This window comes from Triticum aestivum, chromosome 7B, assembly GCF_018294505.1.
Source record: "Triticum aestivum cultivar Chinese Spring chromosome 7B, IWGSC CS RefSeq v2.1, whole genome shotgun sequence".
Taxonomy (NCBI): domain Eukaryota; kingdom Viridiplantae; phylum Streptophyta; class Magnoliopsida; order Poales; family Poaceae; genus Triticum; species Triticum aestivum.
Window position 1 is genome coordinate 680,930,638 of NC_057813.1, and position 16,000 is coordinate 680,946,637.

The 16,000-nt window shown below is 42.8% G+C and overlaps 2 protein-coding genes and 1 long non-coding RNA gene across 5 annotated transcripts; 2 read left to right on the top strand and 1 right to left on the bottom strand.

Moving 5' to 3' along the window:
- Positions 1–1,521: 1,521 nt before the first annotated feature.
- Positions 1,522–7,504, bottom strand: LOC123159579 (uncharacterized). 2 transcript variants are annotated; one of them, XR_006479790.1, is made up of 9 exons: positions 7,018–7,504; positions 5,606–6,548; positions 5,291–5,479; positions 4,312–4,396; positions 3,733–4,223; positions 3,535–3,605; positions 2,054–2,176; positions 1,797–1,954; positions 1,522–1,729 (listed from the first exon to the last, which is right to left on the bottom strand). It is a non-coding gene; the product is annotated as an uncharacterized lncRNA (long non-coding RNA). The 2 variants fall into 2 exon arrangements; XR_006479789.1 differs by having other exon boundaries at positions 1,522–1,954.
- Positions 7,505–7,650: 146 nt separating this feature from the next.
- LOC123162328 (uncharacterized) lies at positions 7,651–10,142 on the top strand. The gene is made up of 5 exons (XM_044580125.1): positions 7,651–7,805; positions 8,281–8,484; positions 8,572–8,838; positions 9,080–9,222; positions 9,768–10,142. Exons 2-5 carry the CDS (start codon positions 8,317–8,319, stop codon positions 9,859–9,861), a joined length of 672 nt encoding a protein of 223 aa, XP_044436060.1. The 5' UTR covers positions 7,651–7,805; positions 8,281–8,316; the 3' UTR covers positions 9,862–10,142.
- Positions 10,143–11,988: 1,846 nt separating this feature from the next.
- Positions 11,989–15,136, top strand: LOC123162493 (uncharacterized). Of its 2 annotated transcripts, none has more exons than XM_044580272.1 (4): positions 11,989–12,447; positions 12,563–12,622; positions 12,731–14,148; positions 14,260–14,498. In XM_044580272.1, exons 1-4 carry the CDS (start codon positions 12,033–12,035, stop codon positions 14,263–14,265), a joined length of 1,899 nt encoding a protein of 632 aa, XP_044436207.1. In that variant the 5' UTR covers positions 11,989–12,032; the 3' UTR covers positions 14,266–14,498. The 2 variants fall into 2 exon arrangements, with proteins under 2 accessions (XP_044436207.1, XP_044436206.1); XM_044580271.1 differs by having other exon boundaries at positions 12,000–12,447; positions 14,241–15,136.
- Positions 15,137–16,000: the final 864 nt, after the last annotated feature.

A 16,000-nucleotide genomic window follows, 5' to 3' on the forward strand; every position in this document is an offset into this window, starting at 1 on the left:
TGGCGCTGAATGCCAGCACCATCAATGAATATGCACGGTGGACTATCTACGAGGAGGCTCAAGAATTAAGAAAAGCTTTCCAGTCCTTCAATTATGTAATCTTGAACGACTGTATCACCGTTGATAGAAATATATAAAGCTCACCTTTACGGCTTTACCTCTAAAATACAAATTACTAATTTTGTTAATTCTTATTGCTATATAATCATTCAATTATAGTCACACATTGTACAAATTTCAATTTGATGTGTATAGAATAAAGCACTATGCAATTCCATAGTTTGCCATCCAAACATGATTTGGTATTGAAACCTCACTAAGATTCCATGAGTCAATTCAATGAGCATCCAAACAAGCGAATTCGTATTCATATCCATTACAGTTTCCTTCCTGAATTGGAATTGAAACCAATTCAATACAGAGGCCTCCAATACAGACATCCAAACGCAGCGTAAGTTGACAATGTTCAGCTACTTCAGGCAGAGAACAAGTTTTCCTTTCTTAGTTCACCCGTTTGCTCATAAAAAGGAAGCTTAGAATATTTGATGTGCAGATTAACAAGAGACAATATAAGCTTCAGTATAACCCACAGATAACTTGGTATGGACTGAAAGAATAAAGCTCCTTTAAACCATGGACGTTTTTTTTTTCATTATAAGCAGTGATCAACATGTACTTACTAATAATTATTATTCAAAACTTGATGTACTACTAATAATTACAAAAATTCCGCAAAGGACTTGAGAGGTAAGCACGGAGTTAATCAATAGTACTACCAATAATTTTTAAATATAGAGATTCATGAGGGACAAAATAGGTATAGAACAATAAATGCACAATTGTCATTGTGGGATCAAAAGAATCTTCTATATAATGCACGATCAGCTCGTCGCTAACTACTTGCAAGAGTATTCTTTAACATCGAGCATAAAATAGTACAATCAGAGTACCATTGCTCTCTTTCCGACGGTAGATATTCACCTAAACAACATGTTTGATAATCTAGTAACATGCAACTTTGTCACAAACCCCAGTTAAACTAAAGCAGAAGGCTTCTCTAAAGACATAGACAGAACGTTGCTCATCATCCAATGCCCTCTCTCTCTCTACCATATCTCTATCCCGTGAAATTCTCGAGCCAAAAGATGGATGCATATGCTGTGTTTCATTTTGCTAAATGATATCAATTAAATGGTTTATCAATTCCATAAATTGCATATAGCAATAAATAAATCAGGAAAATTCTTTCTAATATTTTAGATAGAAGAAATGTTTCTTCTATCTAAAATATTAGAAAGAATGTACCCTTCTATCCAAATCCAATTTGCATCGATAAAATAAATCCAAATTCCAGTAGTAGATGAATAATTGCAAATTTGTGTGTGTACAAGATTAGAATAACTTCAAAATAACTGGCATAATTTTGTATTTTTCCTGATCAGAAAAATACATGAAAAGAAAGGAGGTAGAAAAATTCTCTCCCTCCCTCCCTCCCTCCCTCCCCCCCCCCCCCCTCTCTCTCTCTCTCTCTCTCTCTCTCTCTCTTACACACACATACACACAACAAAGCTAGCACAACAACAACAGGTAGCACGACGCGGCCACATCCCATCATCTCATCTCCCTGAGAAGGTGATACTGTTGCGTCGCCATGGAGCTGGTAGAAAGGTTTGACCGCACAACGCACAAACACCACCAAATTGTGGGGCCATTCGTGATGTACGCTTTCCTGGTTCCCACGGCGTCAAGGTTAATTTCTTTTGTGGGTCAAGATTTTCAAGAGAAGATAACCTCACCTCCGAGCCACCATGTCCATCATACATGCTGGGCATCTCTCCTCCCGTGACTTGGCATTTTACTATTGTAGTAACAACCATGTTATCCCAGTACTTGTTCTTCATGTTATTCTATCGATGGAATAATTTAAGTTTTTCGACCGAACGCTTGTCTGCATCTGAGGACAAATAAATTAGCTGAGACAACCAAGTAAATAAGTTCAAATTAATAGGATCATAAAATATAAATTGAGCACTAAGGCAAGTAATATCATTACCATCTTCTTCCGATGTCCAAGCGATACGGTGTGCGATCCTACCGGGCTCTGAATCCGCTTCAAGACGGACGACAAGCCATGACCATCTAGACTCATTTAATCCTTTTGAAATAAGGAGCCTATCTGTTAAGGAACGCTAGGTTCAGACATGACTGATAGACTATTCCAAGAAACAATGGTACAGGCAAAAAAAATACAAACAACTGCATGTTAGGATTAGATGGGAACCTGAGAAGCTACTAAACCTACATATCTACACCTAAGCAGGAATATTCATATGATTATACTGCACACAATGATTTGTATCTCAGTAAACTCCTTGCAGTCCAAAAGGAATCTGCACTACTAAGACCTACAGAGTCAGTTACAGAAAGTTGCTTAACTACATTATTATCTCAGAATTTCATCACATACTACAGCAGTAGCAAGAAAGCATCTTGGTTCAGCTTATGCAAGTACTATAATGTGATCTTAAGAAAGAAAAGAATAAATTGGTCAGCTTACGCAACTACCAAAATTTCACCTTACACAATTTTGTTATAGTTTCACACAAAAAAATTATGGCACAAGTGCACAACCTTTAGGAGCTGAAAAATACTGGATAACATCTCAATGAAAACATGTTGTAACACAACTGCACAAAAAGTATTATGCCAAGAGCACCAGCAAAAATTGATGTAGGCCAGCTTTAACATTTTAAGCAACACACACAAAACAAATTAACCTTGAAGTCTTGAATTGACCATTGGGCATGAATTTAGCTTCACTGTCATACTTCATATGTATGTTTTACTAAAGCAATGATCAAAACATCATTGCTGTATCCAAAAAAACAGAACACGACTTTGACGCTCTTATAGAATATAATACAATGAAAAAGTTTACAAAATATAAGAGAACACTTTCAGCTTCAGATGTGTCAAGTATCTTACTGTTACCTATCATTTTATGATGCTTTAGTTCCAAGAACTGACATGAATCAACTAAATGCCTTTCTTGGAAATAAGAAGAATATTGTTCCTTATTTTTTTTCATCGATTCCTCTGCTATTATTGTTGATATATAACCAGAACACACATAGTGATAAGCTCTTTTGCAGGGACATGAAAAGATACATTAGATCTAGATGGATGAATGAATAGTGTATGCATATACTTTGTGACAATTTAAAAACAGTATATATATCACAAATGATACACCTTTTTTAGATCATGATACACTAATATTTTAAGCAACTGATTTTATTATGAAAGTAGTATTTTCTTGCTTTGTGCTCAACCTTCCTAAACAGATATAGCATAGCCGGCCATATCCAACTATAGAGCAGACAACATAGCAGCCAAAATGTTTTATATTGCAATTAATTATAACACACCGAACAAGAGTAATCTTGCATGGGATGTATTACTACAAATTGATAAATCATATTTTTAAGAAGAGCTTGCTAATAATATACGTCAAGAAAAAAGTACCAATCTTACCATGTATAATTTGGCACATATCATCAACTTATCTGACTAAAAGATAGCATGGTACTTCATCTCATGGGTATCTGTAGGAAAAAATGTGAACTGAAGCAATTACCATGATACATTAGAGTTAGAAGGATGTGCACTAACTTCTCTTCTCAAGCTAGCTCCTAATCATGCTGAAACATAAGGCATATGAAAAAGTGATACCTGATGATTCACCATATGTTGCTACCACTGCTTCATTCTTCTTGCAGTTTGCATGGTTGTTCCGCTGCTCACCACTGCCTTGCCTTACTGCTGCTACTCGCTAATGCCGCCCCGTTGTGCAGCTGCTGCTGGTCGCTGCCTCATCTTGCTACTGCCGCCCGCCGCCCTGTAGTGCAGCTGCTGCAGTTGGTGGCCGCCGCAACTTAGTGCGTCTACCAACATCCAGATGCCCTCACGCGCCACAGGTCACCACGCACCTCACCATAGATCCACAAGAGAGATTGAAATAGTTAGTAAATTATAGGCCTAAAACATACATACTTATTTAACTTTGCAAATAAAGATAGTAAAACGGAGAAAAAATAGGAAACGAACTGATAAATTTCAATCTTTATTATGCAAGTAATACCATACGAGGCTTACCAATCAATGCTGCTCTTCAACTATGTCCCCTAAGAAACTGGTCCTCACCGCAGGTCACGTGCGAAGATCTGTAAAGCCGGAATCAAGTAGGCAACACATGTCATACATTATTTCCCCCATAGGGATTTGTGAAAGGGCGACAAAGACGGCGATAACCATGAGTGAGCTAGAGGAGGGACGCCGTGACACACTGATGATGTAGATTCCGGTCGTTGTGAGTTTCATCCAGTGGTGAGGTGTCCTGTTGCAGCGTATCATTGGTCAGGTGATGATTAGCAAGGAGTAGACCCATTCCAATAGTCTCGAGCTTAGGAGAGGCAAATAAGACTTCAATGCACATAGTTGATCGAGTGATGCTCAAGATTAAAAATTTAGTAGCGACTCAAATAAATATAAACAAAATGCCGATGCATTTTTAAACCGGAAACATTGGACTTATAAAAGTTTCCATTTGTAGTGCTATGGCAGAGATGTGGATGAAACTACAATGTTGTCATATGATCATGTACAATAATAAGAACTCAAGGTGAAAGAATATATTTGCACAGAAACAATCATGTGTTGTTACCAACTACAACATGCTCTATATACCCCATCACCAACTACGTATAACATGTGAATTTTTTTACAAGTGTCAGATTTGAACTAAGTTGCATCTATATTGTCTTGAAAAAAAAAACTTTAGCATGCTTCAGCATCAAGATGTCACTGTTTCGTAATGCCAACTAAAAAGGATGCTGGCATTGCAGTACGACTGAAACACTAAAAACTAAGAGCCAGCAGCTCAATGAAACTGAGATCTATCTCTTGGCTAGTTAACAAGAGGGAGAACTAACAACATCAAGGTAACCATTCTTAAAAGTTATAATTAACCGCTGAATAACTGTAGTTTCCAGACTAAGAGTTCATAAGTTAGGGGCCACATTAAAATCAAGGCATCGCTAGTTGATAAGCAGAGCAGAACAATCAAGCATATCAACTACCACAGGTCCACGATCGGCTCAAAGTACTAATCATTTCCTCTACGTCAGTCCTGAAATCTGAAAATAAACATAAGCAGAACCTCATGAAGCAAGAACTACTTCTGGAATGCAAATATCATCACAAAAAGGAAAATCATGCTTGTCTATCTCACCCTAAGTGCCCAGATTTTTTGTCGCTGCTGCTGGCCACGGAAGAAAGTGGACGCGCTAGGAGAGCTCGAACATTTTCTCTGACATGCCCGTGCGTTGCAATGGGAGTAACAAATTCTTGAACTCTCCTACCAACTCATTTGTGTTGCCACTTCTCCCTTACATCACTGTCGTAGAGCGTAGCCACATTCCTATTCACAGCGAACTTCATCAGTTTGTTTTATTGCAATCTAGAAATCCTAAATTAAGTAAAAGATTGCATCATCCCAGCATTAATGTTTTTCAGTGAACAACTAATAGGGTACTACTTATGCTACCTGACATCCTCGATTATAGGACCATTGGGCGTTGAGGCATGCGATTGCAGTAAGGATCTCCTCGGTGACCTCATATATCCCTTGCATATAAAAGTTACCAGAAATAATTATGTGTGTGCCCAATTCGATGTACAAAATGCTAAACATGTATATACTTGGCACACAATAATTTCCTTTTGTATCATGTAAAACTACACTTACGTTTGTCCTAGCTGAAAATTTCTCCTTATATTTTGAAAGGAAACAGTTACATGAAAATTAGAAATGAAGATTAGTTATACGGTAACAGTTACATGAAAATTTTCATACGGTTTTCTTTAAATATAAAAATCGCTAGTCTGGAGTACTTCATACATGCTTAATTATTTTGGTCAGAAAGATTTCTTAATTCTGATTAAGAAACGATTATACAGTCAACAATAATAGCAGAATCTAGGAAGATGGTAAATACTAAAATGTCCAACATATAATAATATATTCTGAATCTAGGCTTATGCCTTCGCCTAATGCAGAGGGCAGAAGGATTAGCTATACAATGAAGATAATCCGATATTTAGCATGTGTTATGAAGAAACAACAGACAACACACTATGTGTACCATCTTCGTGAGAAACATCATCTGATTTCATTGGCAAACAAAAAAATTCACTATTGCTTATTGTCTAAGGTTCGACTCTGATGCATTAAACATAGACCTAATGCAAGGATTTTGTGGTGCCGCTTGAAGATGCAGTCCTGATCACCTTCCCTTCTTTTTGCTCATAATCCGGTTGAGAATATTATTCTTGATATAGAAACATAAATAATTGTTTTCTTGGATAATGGATTTAATGAACTGTAAAACAATGCAGGGAATTTAAGGGTAAGAGATTACTTGCCTGCATAGTGGGTGCAGGAGTTTGGTTCATCCCGTCCGCAGCCTCACTGAAAATTATTGCCCTCCCTGCAAATTAGGACCAATGATTCTGCTTCAAATTACTTCTCTGAACCCTTCTTGTCATCTACATCCATATCACAACGAGTCTCCTGATGCTCAGAAACGAAACAACAATGGAGGCGAGGCAATATATGTTTCCTGTCAAAGCAACCATCTAACACGTACCATGACTCCATATGAGTAGAGATATTGTTTCTACTCTCCTACCCAGAATTATTTAAAGAAAGATCAAAGCTGTAGCAAAATCCTCAATAGGCTAATAGATAAAAATAGTTTTGTCTGCATAAGGGAACAGGCTGATCGTTGTCTCAGCTAATAAGCTCCACATCCATCCATACAAACAAACTGCTGCTTTAATAAACACATCGATCTCCAAACGAAGAGGAACGATTGTACAGGCAGCCGCACGGGGAGAAGACGATGATGAGGGCGATCTCAATATAGCACGGCAGGGCGGCAGGACCGGGTCAAACACCTTACGACTTGAGAACGCAATTGCCGGCTCCCTCGATCTGCTGGCTTCTGTATCTCCCGCCTGACCCCTTCGCGTACAGACCAGCGAGCGTAGAACTTGGCGTGCGCGCTGCAGCCCCGGCCGATGTTCCTTCTTGAAGTTGGACTCCTGGCGCGCGGCCGTACGGCGCCGAGGCAGCCAGTGGGGAGATCGTGGTCGGTGCTACGCTCGGTGGCGGTGTGGGATCTGGGATCTCGAGGGGATGGAGAGACGATGGCGGCGCAGCGATCTCGAGGGCATCGAGAAACGGCGGCGGCGGCGTTTAATCGAGGAGATCGCGAGCCAACGGCGGCGCTGCTTACTCGAGGGGATCGAGAGGACGGAGGCGGCGACGGGAGGGGATCGAGAGGAGGGCGGCGGCGACGGGAGGGGATCGAGAGGAGGGCGGCGGCGACGGGAGGGGATCGAGAAGAACGACGTTCCTCCTGCGGGGTGGTTTTCTTGGGGGTGCGTGCGTGGGGTGGGGTGAGGTGGGGTGGGGAGTTCGACGAAAAAAAAACCAGCGAAAAATAAACAGACGAAAAAAATTCGTCTCTGATGGGACGAAAATAAAACCCGAAACGCGACCTACCAAACATTAGGGTAGAGATAAATACAACCTAGAAGCGGAGGGCAACGCGTTTCGGTCGTCGGTCGCAAGCAGGGACGCTCGAGCCTCTTCTCTAGTCGCCGACGCGTCAATCGGCTCCGCTCGTCGTCCGCCTCCGACACCGGCCGGCGACCTCGTTCCTCCGTCTCCCTCCTCTCAGGTGAGTCGTACAGGCCTACCACGCCCCCGCACCCCATCCTGCTCCGTCCCTGGCGGCTCACCGCCGCCGGCCGCTGCCGGGCCAGCTAACCCCCACTGCCCACCAGCTGTACTCACCCGCATCCGGCGGCGCCCCGCCCACCAGCCGCCGACTCGCCATCTGCTTCCCAGCGCGTCCCTCCAACCCCAAACCCTAACCCTAGCTCGCCGGAGGAGCCGAGAGGATGGCGTGTGGGACGTTTATAAGTTCCAGTCGCATATATAGAACGTCTGGAACAACTCTGTTTTTTGGTTTCACAAACCGGAAACTCTCCCAGCTTGAATTTCTGATTCATATTGGAGTTTACAATACAATGCTTGTACTAATTCAGTAACCATCAGTTTTTGATGTCATAATATTATTAGCTAGCCTTTAACTATTTGCGTTGCCTTACAGGCTAGTACTCACTATTTGCGTCGGTTTCGTTCTGCTCTAGGAATTGGGAAGATGCCGACATCTACGAGCATCGGTGATGATCTCACAAGGAGCACGAGTGAGGAGCCAACGACTCGTGAGGCTGCCGGAGAGCCGATTGGTTCTTGTCTCCCAAGATCACATGAGAATCTTATATAAGAGTCTTGACCTCAGCAAATCTGGCTGCAGCTATGAGGGGGGAAAAGAGCCCGGCTCTACCATGAAGGTTGGTAAATCTTTTGTCATTTTGCTTGTTCATTTCGAGGAATTTGTGGTAATTCTGTATTCTCTTCTTGCTTTGTTGTAATTTCAGATTGAAGCACGCGATGCATTTAATAACGTTGCCCATGGAAGCTTGGACCATCGTTGTTTGTTATATCATGGGATTGGTGGGGCTTCTTTTGTCCAAGTGACAGGGTTCCTTGATGTCTGTGAAGTAAATCTCAGTCATGCAGTGGAAATTCGGCCCCACGGTGACCTAGTAACCATGAAACTTACCGTTGAGTCTGGTGGAGCTACGCCTGTGAAAGTGCTCCCAAGTAAAGTTTCAATGCCTGAAGGTGATGAAGCGCTTTGTAAGGTATGTTTTTAATTCCTCTCTTTGTTCGTTACATGAAGGTACTAAAAATAAGTGGTTAAGATCTATCACTATGTGTGGTGAATTACTTACTCCATGTCCCACTGTTGCCATTCTTAGTTTGTATGGCCGGGTGTGTGCTCTCTTGAGGAATCGGAATGACCCACTCTATGTCCCACCCCTTGCCATTCTTAGTTTGTCTGATGCAAACCTTGTTGGTTGTCGCTTTATTTTTATGTGTTAGGCTGTTGATGGCGGGCCACTGTTCGATGATCATGGGAACTTTGTTGGCATGAACATTTTCTCCGACAAGGGAAGATATGTTTTTGTGGAAAAGAGTGTAATTGTTGAAAAATTGAGGTCACGCGCACGACAGGAACGATATAGGTATGCTCTTTCTGGAAATTCGAGCAGTATTTTTGCCAGTTTGCTTATCCACACTTGTCTTTCGTTGGTCATGACTGCGGGTTCACATTTGGTGGTTGTAATCGTGAGCCATGGGTGGAAGAGGGGAGGCATTTTTATTTTCTGAGAAGTTGTGAATATTGTCTCATGAATTAGTTGAATTCTTTGCTTTACGCGTACATAGATATGTTTGCACCTTGGCCTTGCGTTGCTGTTGCTCACTATGATTAGTGGCATGATTGATTCAAGCGTTGAAGCCCTTACATGTCTAAAAAGTAGACAACTGAGCTTAGACTTATGGCACCTCCCAGCTTTGGGTAGCACATTCTGCTTGAACTTTGTAATAACACATTCAAAATTTAAAATATATTCAGGTGTGGAGCCTCCTCCAAGAGAGAGTCATTTTCTCCGTCTTTAGTTCTACACATGGAAGTGTTCCATGAATTCAAGTTTTTGTTCCATCAATATTTTGGTAGAGGTGTTCTGTCGTTGATTTGATTAACTGAATTCACTATGTTGTGCTGCAGACACTACCGGAATACAGATGATGGCCGGCGGCGTAGAGAGGATGACATGTGTACTCTGGAAAAAAGAACTAGGAGGAAATTTACACCGTATTAGTCGGTATAAACTAAAAAAGTACACGCATGGCACAGTAGATTAGTAGAAATTCACTTGTGCGGGCGGAGGAGCATGACTGAGGAGGTTTTTCTATGTGTCTTATGTGCAAAATAAGTAGGGCTACGCTATAACCTCTCCAGAATCAGCCTTGCATGTAACTTTCCTATTGCACAAGTGGATTTCTTTTGGCCGGTTGATTGCTGCAACCATGAATGTGCATGGCTGCTCATGATGACCTGACACTTGAGACCGCAACAATGTTATCTTTTTTTTTTACAATCAATACCATGATATATTTGTAGTAGCGAATTTTACATGGTAGAGATACATGAGCTGACAACAACGAATACAAAATAAAGTCTAAAAGAAACGAGCAAATCTTCGAGACCTTCAAACTCTTTCTTCTTCCATGACATAATCTTGTACATTTCAGCCGTAGGAAAATAACAAAGGTGTCAAACCACAGACCTATAAATACCAACGAGGGTTCTACCATAGTTTTAATTTGAGCCGCAATGCCAAGGCTGTGATGTACATACGCAGCCATTAAAATAATCAACCAACATCCACAGGAGTACCAACACTTGTATTCCAGGGAGAAAAAACCGAACAGCCATGGCAACATCGCTGGCAGTAGCAGCCGGGACAGATATGTGAGGACAATCTTCCTCGCAGTGACCATGAGTGAAAATCCAAAACTGATCTAACAAAGCAAGATCTGAAGGACCATGCCTAGACAAGTTTAATCTTCCAACATCACCATTGACGTCAGTAAGGAAATCTGGTCGTCGAACGAAGGGATGAAGATTACTTATTGTAGGTGATGTCATCTCCAAAGAAGAAGATGACTACCAAAATCTTAAACCAATTTAATGAAAGCACTACTATTATTAGAAACTTCACTCATAAATCGGGTTCCGCACTGCTCCCGACGATGGCGAGGCCGACCAGAGGAGGGGAAACCGATCTATGGTGGAGGCGGAGGTGGTTGGCGGCGGCGATCTTTTCCCAGGAGGACCTCTCGTCTCAGAGAGGGGGGGGGGGGGGGGGGGTAACCTTTTCAGAAAATGTGTAAAACTGGACCGCTGCAGCTCGAAATAATCACTCGTGGGGAGAACATGTGGGCCGAATCCTCCCAAGTTCTTACTTGGAGCCCACTTGCAGATATAATTATCAATTTGTTCTAAAAATAAATCGGAATTATCAATTGGAAATGGCCTATCTCCAAGCGTGGTTTGAGCTTGGTAAATATCCTACGACGACTATGTAAAACTTGGTAAACATACCAAGACAAGTATGAACACTATAGGCCCGAATGAATTGCCACGACTAAAACATGGATGTTTTTTTTATAGGGATACTAAAACATGGAGGTGGCCGGGCAAGGTAAGCAAAGGTTCCGTAATCTGCACTGCACTTCACCACGCCTAAAACATGGGCTGATAGGCCTGCCGTCACCCCACACCTTCCGTGCAGTGAGAAGGTTTTTGAACAGTCAGACTCAGTCGATGGAGGTGAGAGAACGACATCTAACATATATATACTCCGTCGACTGTTAGATCGACGGAGTACTTGGAATATATGTTAGATGTTGACGGAGGTGAGAGAACGACATCTAACATATACTCCATTGACTGTTAGATGTCGACTTGAGTACTTGCTCGGGGTGTATTGCTCAAGGAAGAGGGAATGGAATCCCAGCAAAGCGACCTGTCATGGCATTTCTTCGGCTGTTATTGGATGATCTCCGCCATAGTTTTAAGACAACGACACCAGCTGCAGGCTACACGTAGAGTATTTCATATATAAAGGACGAACAAAGTATACATGTCTGTCGTTTATAGGAGTACGTAGTAGCCAGGCGTGGCATGCAATGCCTCGACTTTACTGGAGTAGTAACTTGCAGGAGTGATGGATGCTGATGTCCGGTGGGATCTTTCCCGGTGAAATATCTTGGGTTGTCCCTGTCTCTAAGGAAGCAATCAACGGCTCAGCTTAAATACCTGGTGGATCAGATGGCAAACCGCTTGCCAAGGTGGAAGGCGGCTCTTTTGCTGAAAAGTGGTAGGCTCACTTTGGTGCTTTCGGTTCTGTGCACTGGCGGAGGGCTCCGGTGGGCAGGGTATGGCACCCGCCATACCTTGATTTTTGGCAAAAAAAAATTTATACCTATGTATCTATCGCTTTTGACCTGGACATCGGCGCTCGACCGCTCGAGAGCCTCGACGTACCCCACTGGCCCACTCAGACCCACCAACGCGCGCGACACCCACCCAGACCCAAACGCGACAGTGCGACACCCACCCAAACCTAGCGCGGCGGCGGCGGCTGGCCAGGTCGCGAGGACCAGGCGGACGCGACGACGGCAGTCGACGGCGGCAACGGGCTGGGGGCTTGGAGGGCTGTTGCACAGCGGCACCTTCAGCGGCGGCTCCAGGCCTCCCGCGGCGCAGCAAGCGGCGGCTCCAGGCCTCCAGCGGCGCATCAAGCGGCGGCTCCGGCGGCGGCCGCAGCTGCGGCTCCGTCGACGACTTCACCAGCGGCTCCAGCGGGCGACGGCGAGAGCCGAAGTCGGGGATTTTTCTGGTAATCCCTAGGGTGTAGGGTCCGAACTCTGAACTTTCTGTTGTTGGGTGTTGGTGTTTTTTCTTCTGTCAGTTCTCCATTATCTGAAGTTCTGAACCAGCGCTGTTCGGTCCAGAGTGCCAGAAGATGGAAGGAAGGGGGAAGGGACTAGCAAATTCAAAGAAAAGGGGAAGAGGTAATTTCTCATTTTTCTGAAATTTTGTAGCAATTTTGAACAGCATCTTGAAGCCTTACAAATTACAATCCAGCAGATTTTAGTGATATATTAATCTTGTCACTGCAGATTTGAAAAGGTATTTTGAAGTGATTGGTAGTGACAGCAGCTCAAAAACGAATCCAAGCACCCGCGAAAGTGTCAATATTTCAGCAAATGTCAATCATCAAGATCAAGTGACTTCCATGGAAGTAGATCATGAAAATTTGATGCCAACCGAACAAGTGGAAGAACAAACTACAGATTCCGTCGAAGCTATAGTGGAAGAGAATGTTGAAGTTCACGGGATTGAAGGTATAACTATTTTTAGTGAAGATTACATAAAGGGTGATCCAGGACTTCGCATTCCACTCGATAGTTTTGCCCCCAACATTAGAGATGATGTTAGATTTGCTTATATACGAATGGGTGCAACTCAACCAACTAGTTGCACTTTCCCCCCAAATAGAGATGGAAGATGCTTCCGGCCACAATGGTATAAGGATTTTGTTTGGTTGGAATATAGTGTAACAACACATAAGGCTTATTGCTTCTGTTGCTATCTTTTTAAGCATGACCGAATAGATGATAAATTTGGGCATGATGTCTTCTCCAAATTGGATTTTGACTGTTGGAAAAATGCGGTTGCGGCATTTCGTAAACATGTTGGTGGGCCATGTAGCATCCACAATATATCAAAAACAGCATGCGATGATTTTAAAAATCAAGGGGCAAGTGTGAAAAGTAAAGTTACAACTTACAGCCAAGGTTCACTTGTCAAGTATGAAACTCGTGTGGATACATCTTTGGGCATTGTAAGTTACCTAGCATTGCAAGGTGAACCATTTCGTGGACATGATGAATCCAGTTCTTCTTTGAACAAGGGGAATTTTTTAGAGTTGCTTGATTGGGTCAAAGAAAGAATTCCGGAAGTGAAGGTTGCATTTGATGAGCTATGTCCTCAAAATGCCAAAATGACTTCCGGGACAATTCAAAAAGAACTTGTCAAACATTGTGCAACTGCAGTCACCACAGTAATCAAAGAAGAGATGGGTGATTGTCTTTTCACTGTTCTTATTGATGAGTGTCGTGATATATCGGTGAAAGAACAAATGGCCGTGGTTGTCAGGTATGTCAGTACTTCATCTTGCAAGAGGAAGGATAAATTGCTTGACAAGCAAAAGGAAGATCTTTTGGATAAGATTGAGAGAGGTGAGATGCCCACAGGAAGAGGGAAAAATCAAGAAACATCGTTGGTCAGACCTGGAGACACAAGATGGGGATCTCATTACACAACCTTATCTCGCATTGAATCAATGTGGGATGCAGTCATAGAAGTTTTGGGCATTGTTGAGGATGATGTGCGTGTTCCATGTAGGGCAGGAGGTTTGGTTCATCAAATGGAGACCTTTAGCTTTGTGTTCATCCTGAAGATGATGCTAAAAATCCTTCGTATCACAAATGATTTATCTCTTCTATTGCAAAAGAAGGATCAAAATGTTGTTCAGGTATGTGAATATGTGATGGATCATGTTAGATCTATCTAGTATGGTTGATGTATTTTGTTCATGCATCTAAAATTGTAGTTATCTCATTTCAGGCAATGTCATTGGTTACAGATGTGAGAACACGTTTGGTCAACTGGAGAAATGATGGTTGGGAGCCACTCTTGGAAGATGTCAAAGTGTTTTGCACCAAAAACGACATTCCAATACCAAGTATGGATGACATCTTTACAAAGTGGGGTAAATCAAGAAAAGGTGGACGAAACAATGTGACGGCTGATCATTTTTTTCGTGTGGACACCTTCTATGCTGCTATAGACTCCATCACCACGGAGTTTGATCATCGTTTTAATGAGGTATCTTCAGAGCTGCTCCAGAACTTCTCTTGTCTTGACCCAAGAAACTCGTTTTCTAGGTTCAACTTGAATAAGCTTGCTAGGCTCACAGAGATTTATCATGATGATTTCTCTGACTATGAACGTGAACATATAGAAGATAACCTTGATCTATTCATTATCCATATGAGAAGAATTGAAGACTTTAGAGCTTGTCATGATATTGCAAGCCTAGCTAAAATGATGGTTGAACTTGAAAGGCATGTCATGTTTCCTACTGTTTATCGCCTCATTGAATTGGCATTGCTACTACCGGTAGCGACGGCAACTGTTGAAAGGGCCTTCTCATCAATGAAAATTATCAAGACTGAGTTGCACAGCAAGATGACCGATGGTTGGCTTAATGACTTGATGGTTTGTTACATTGAGCGAGAGATCTTCAAAAGTATAGATCTTGGTAAAATTAAGCAAGATTTTCAGAATGAAGGTAGGGCATTGCCATTGCCTGGGTCTTCTAGACGCCATTGAAAGCTTCATTATCGGTATGTTTTAGGTAGTTTTCCTATTGAAACATGCCTAGATTTTCAGTGTACTTGGTTTTTGGTTGTAATGTGTATTGACTCTTGCGATTTGCATCAGAAGAATTCTTTCCTTAAGACTTCGCCACACCTTAATTTTTTTCCGTCCTCCGCCTCTGGTTCTGTGTGCGATGCCCATCCATGCAATGATGGCTTTGGACCTTCCTGTCAAAACACTGACGGCCATGAACAAGATTTGTCGTGGTTTTCTATGGTGCCGGAGAGCGGAGGCTAATGGAGGCAATTGTGCGGTTGCATGGGAGACCGTGTGTGCCCCAAAATGGGCAGGAGGGTTAGGACTGCCTAACTTAAGGTGGATGGACATGTCCATGCAGGCCAAATGGCCATGGTTGCGGAGGACGGACATCGGTAAACCCTGGAGTGAATTCAAAATCAAAGTGCCACCCGAGGCGATGCAAATCTTTCAAGCGGCCACAAGGTGCATGGCAAATAATGGGCTTAATACCTTATTTTGGGAAGACCGGTGGCTGGACAGGATGAGGATTCAGGAGCTTGCACCGGTTGTGTATGACATGGTGCCACGCCAGATTAGACAGACGTGCATGCTTGGCCAGGTGGGAACGGATGGGTCCTGGGCAGCATGCCTCGGTCCCAACGTGAGTATGGTGGCACTGCATCAGTTCCTACAGCTCTGGCAGAGGGTACAGGCTTGGGAACCAGTGGAAAATGTCTCGGACAGGTTAGTTTGGTCTTGGGAGACGATGGGACAGTTCACTGTGAGATCTGTGTACGCAGCGAAGTTCTGGGGAAGGGAGGTCATTCCCTTTGCAGAGTTAACTTGGAAATCACGAGCTCCGTCACAATGCAAATTCTTTGCGTGGCTGGCACTACGAAATAGATGTTGGACGTCAGACCAGCTCGCTAGGAGGGGGCTGCCGCATCAGGATAAATGCCTCTGTGTGATCAAGAGGAGGAAACAGT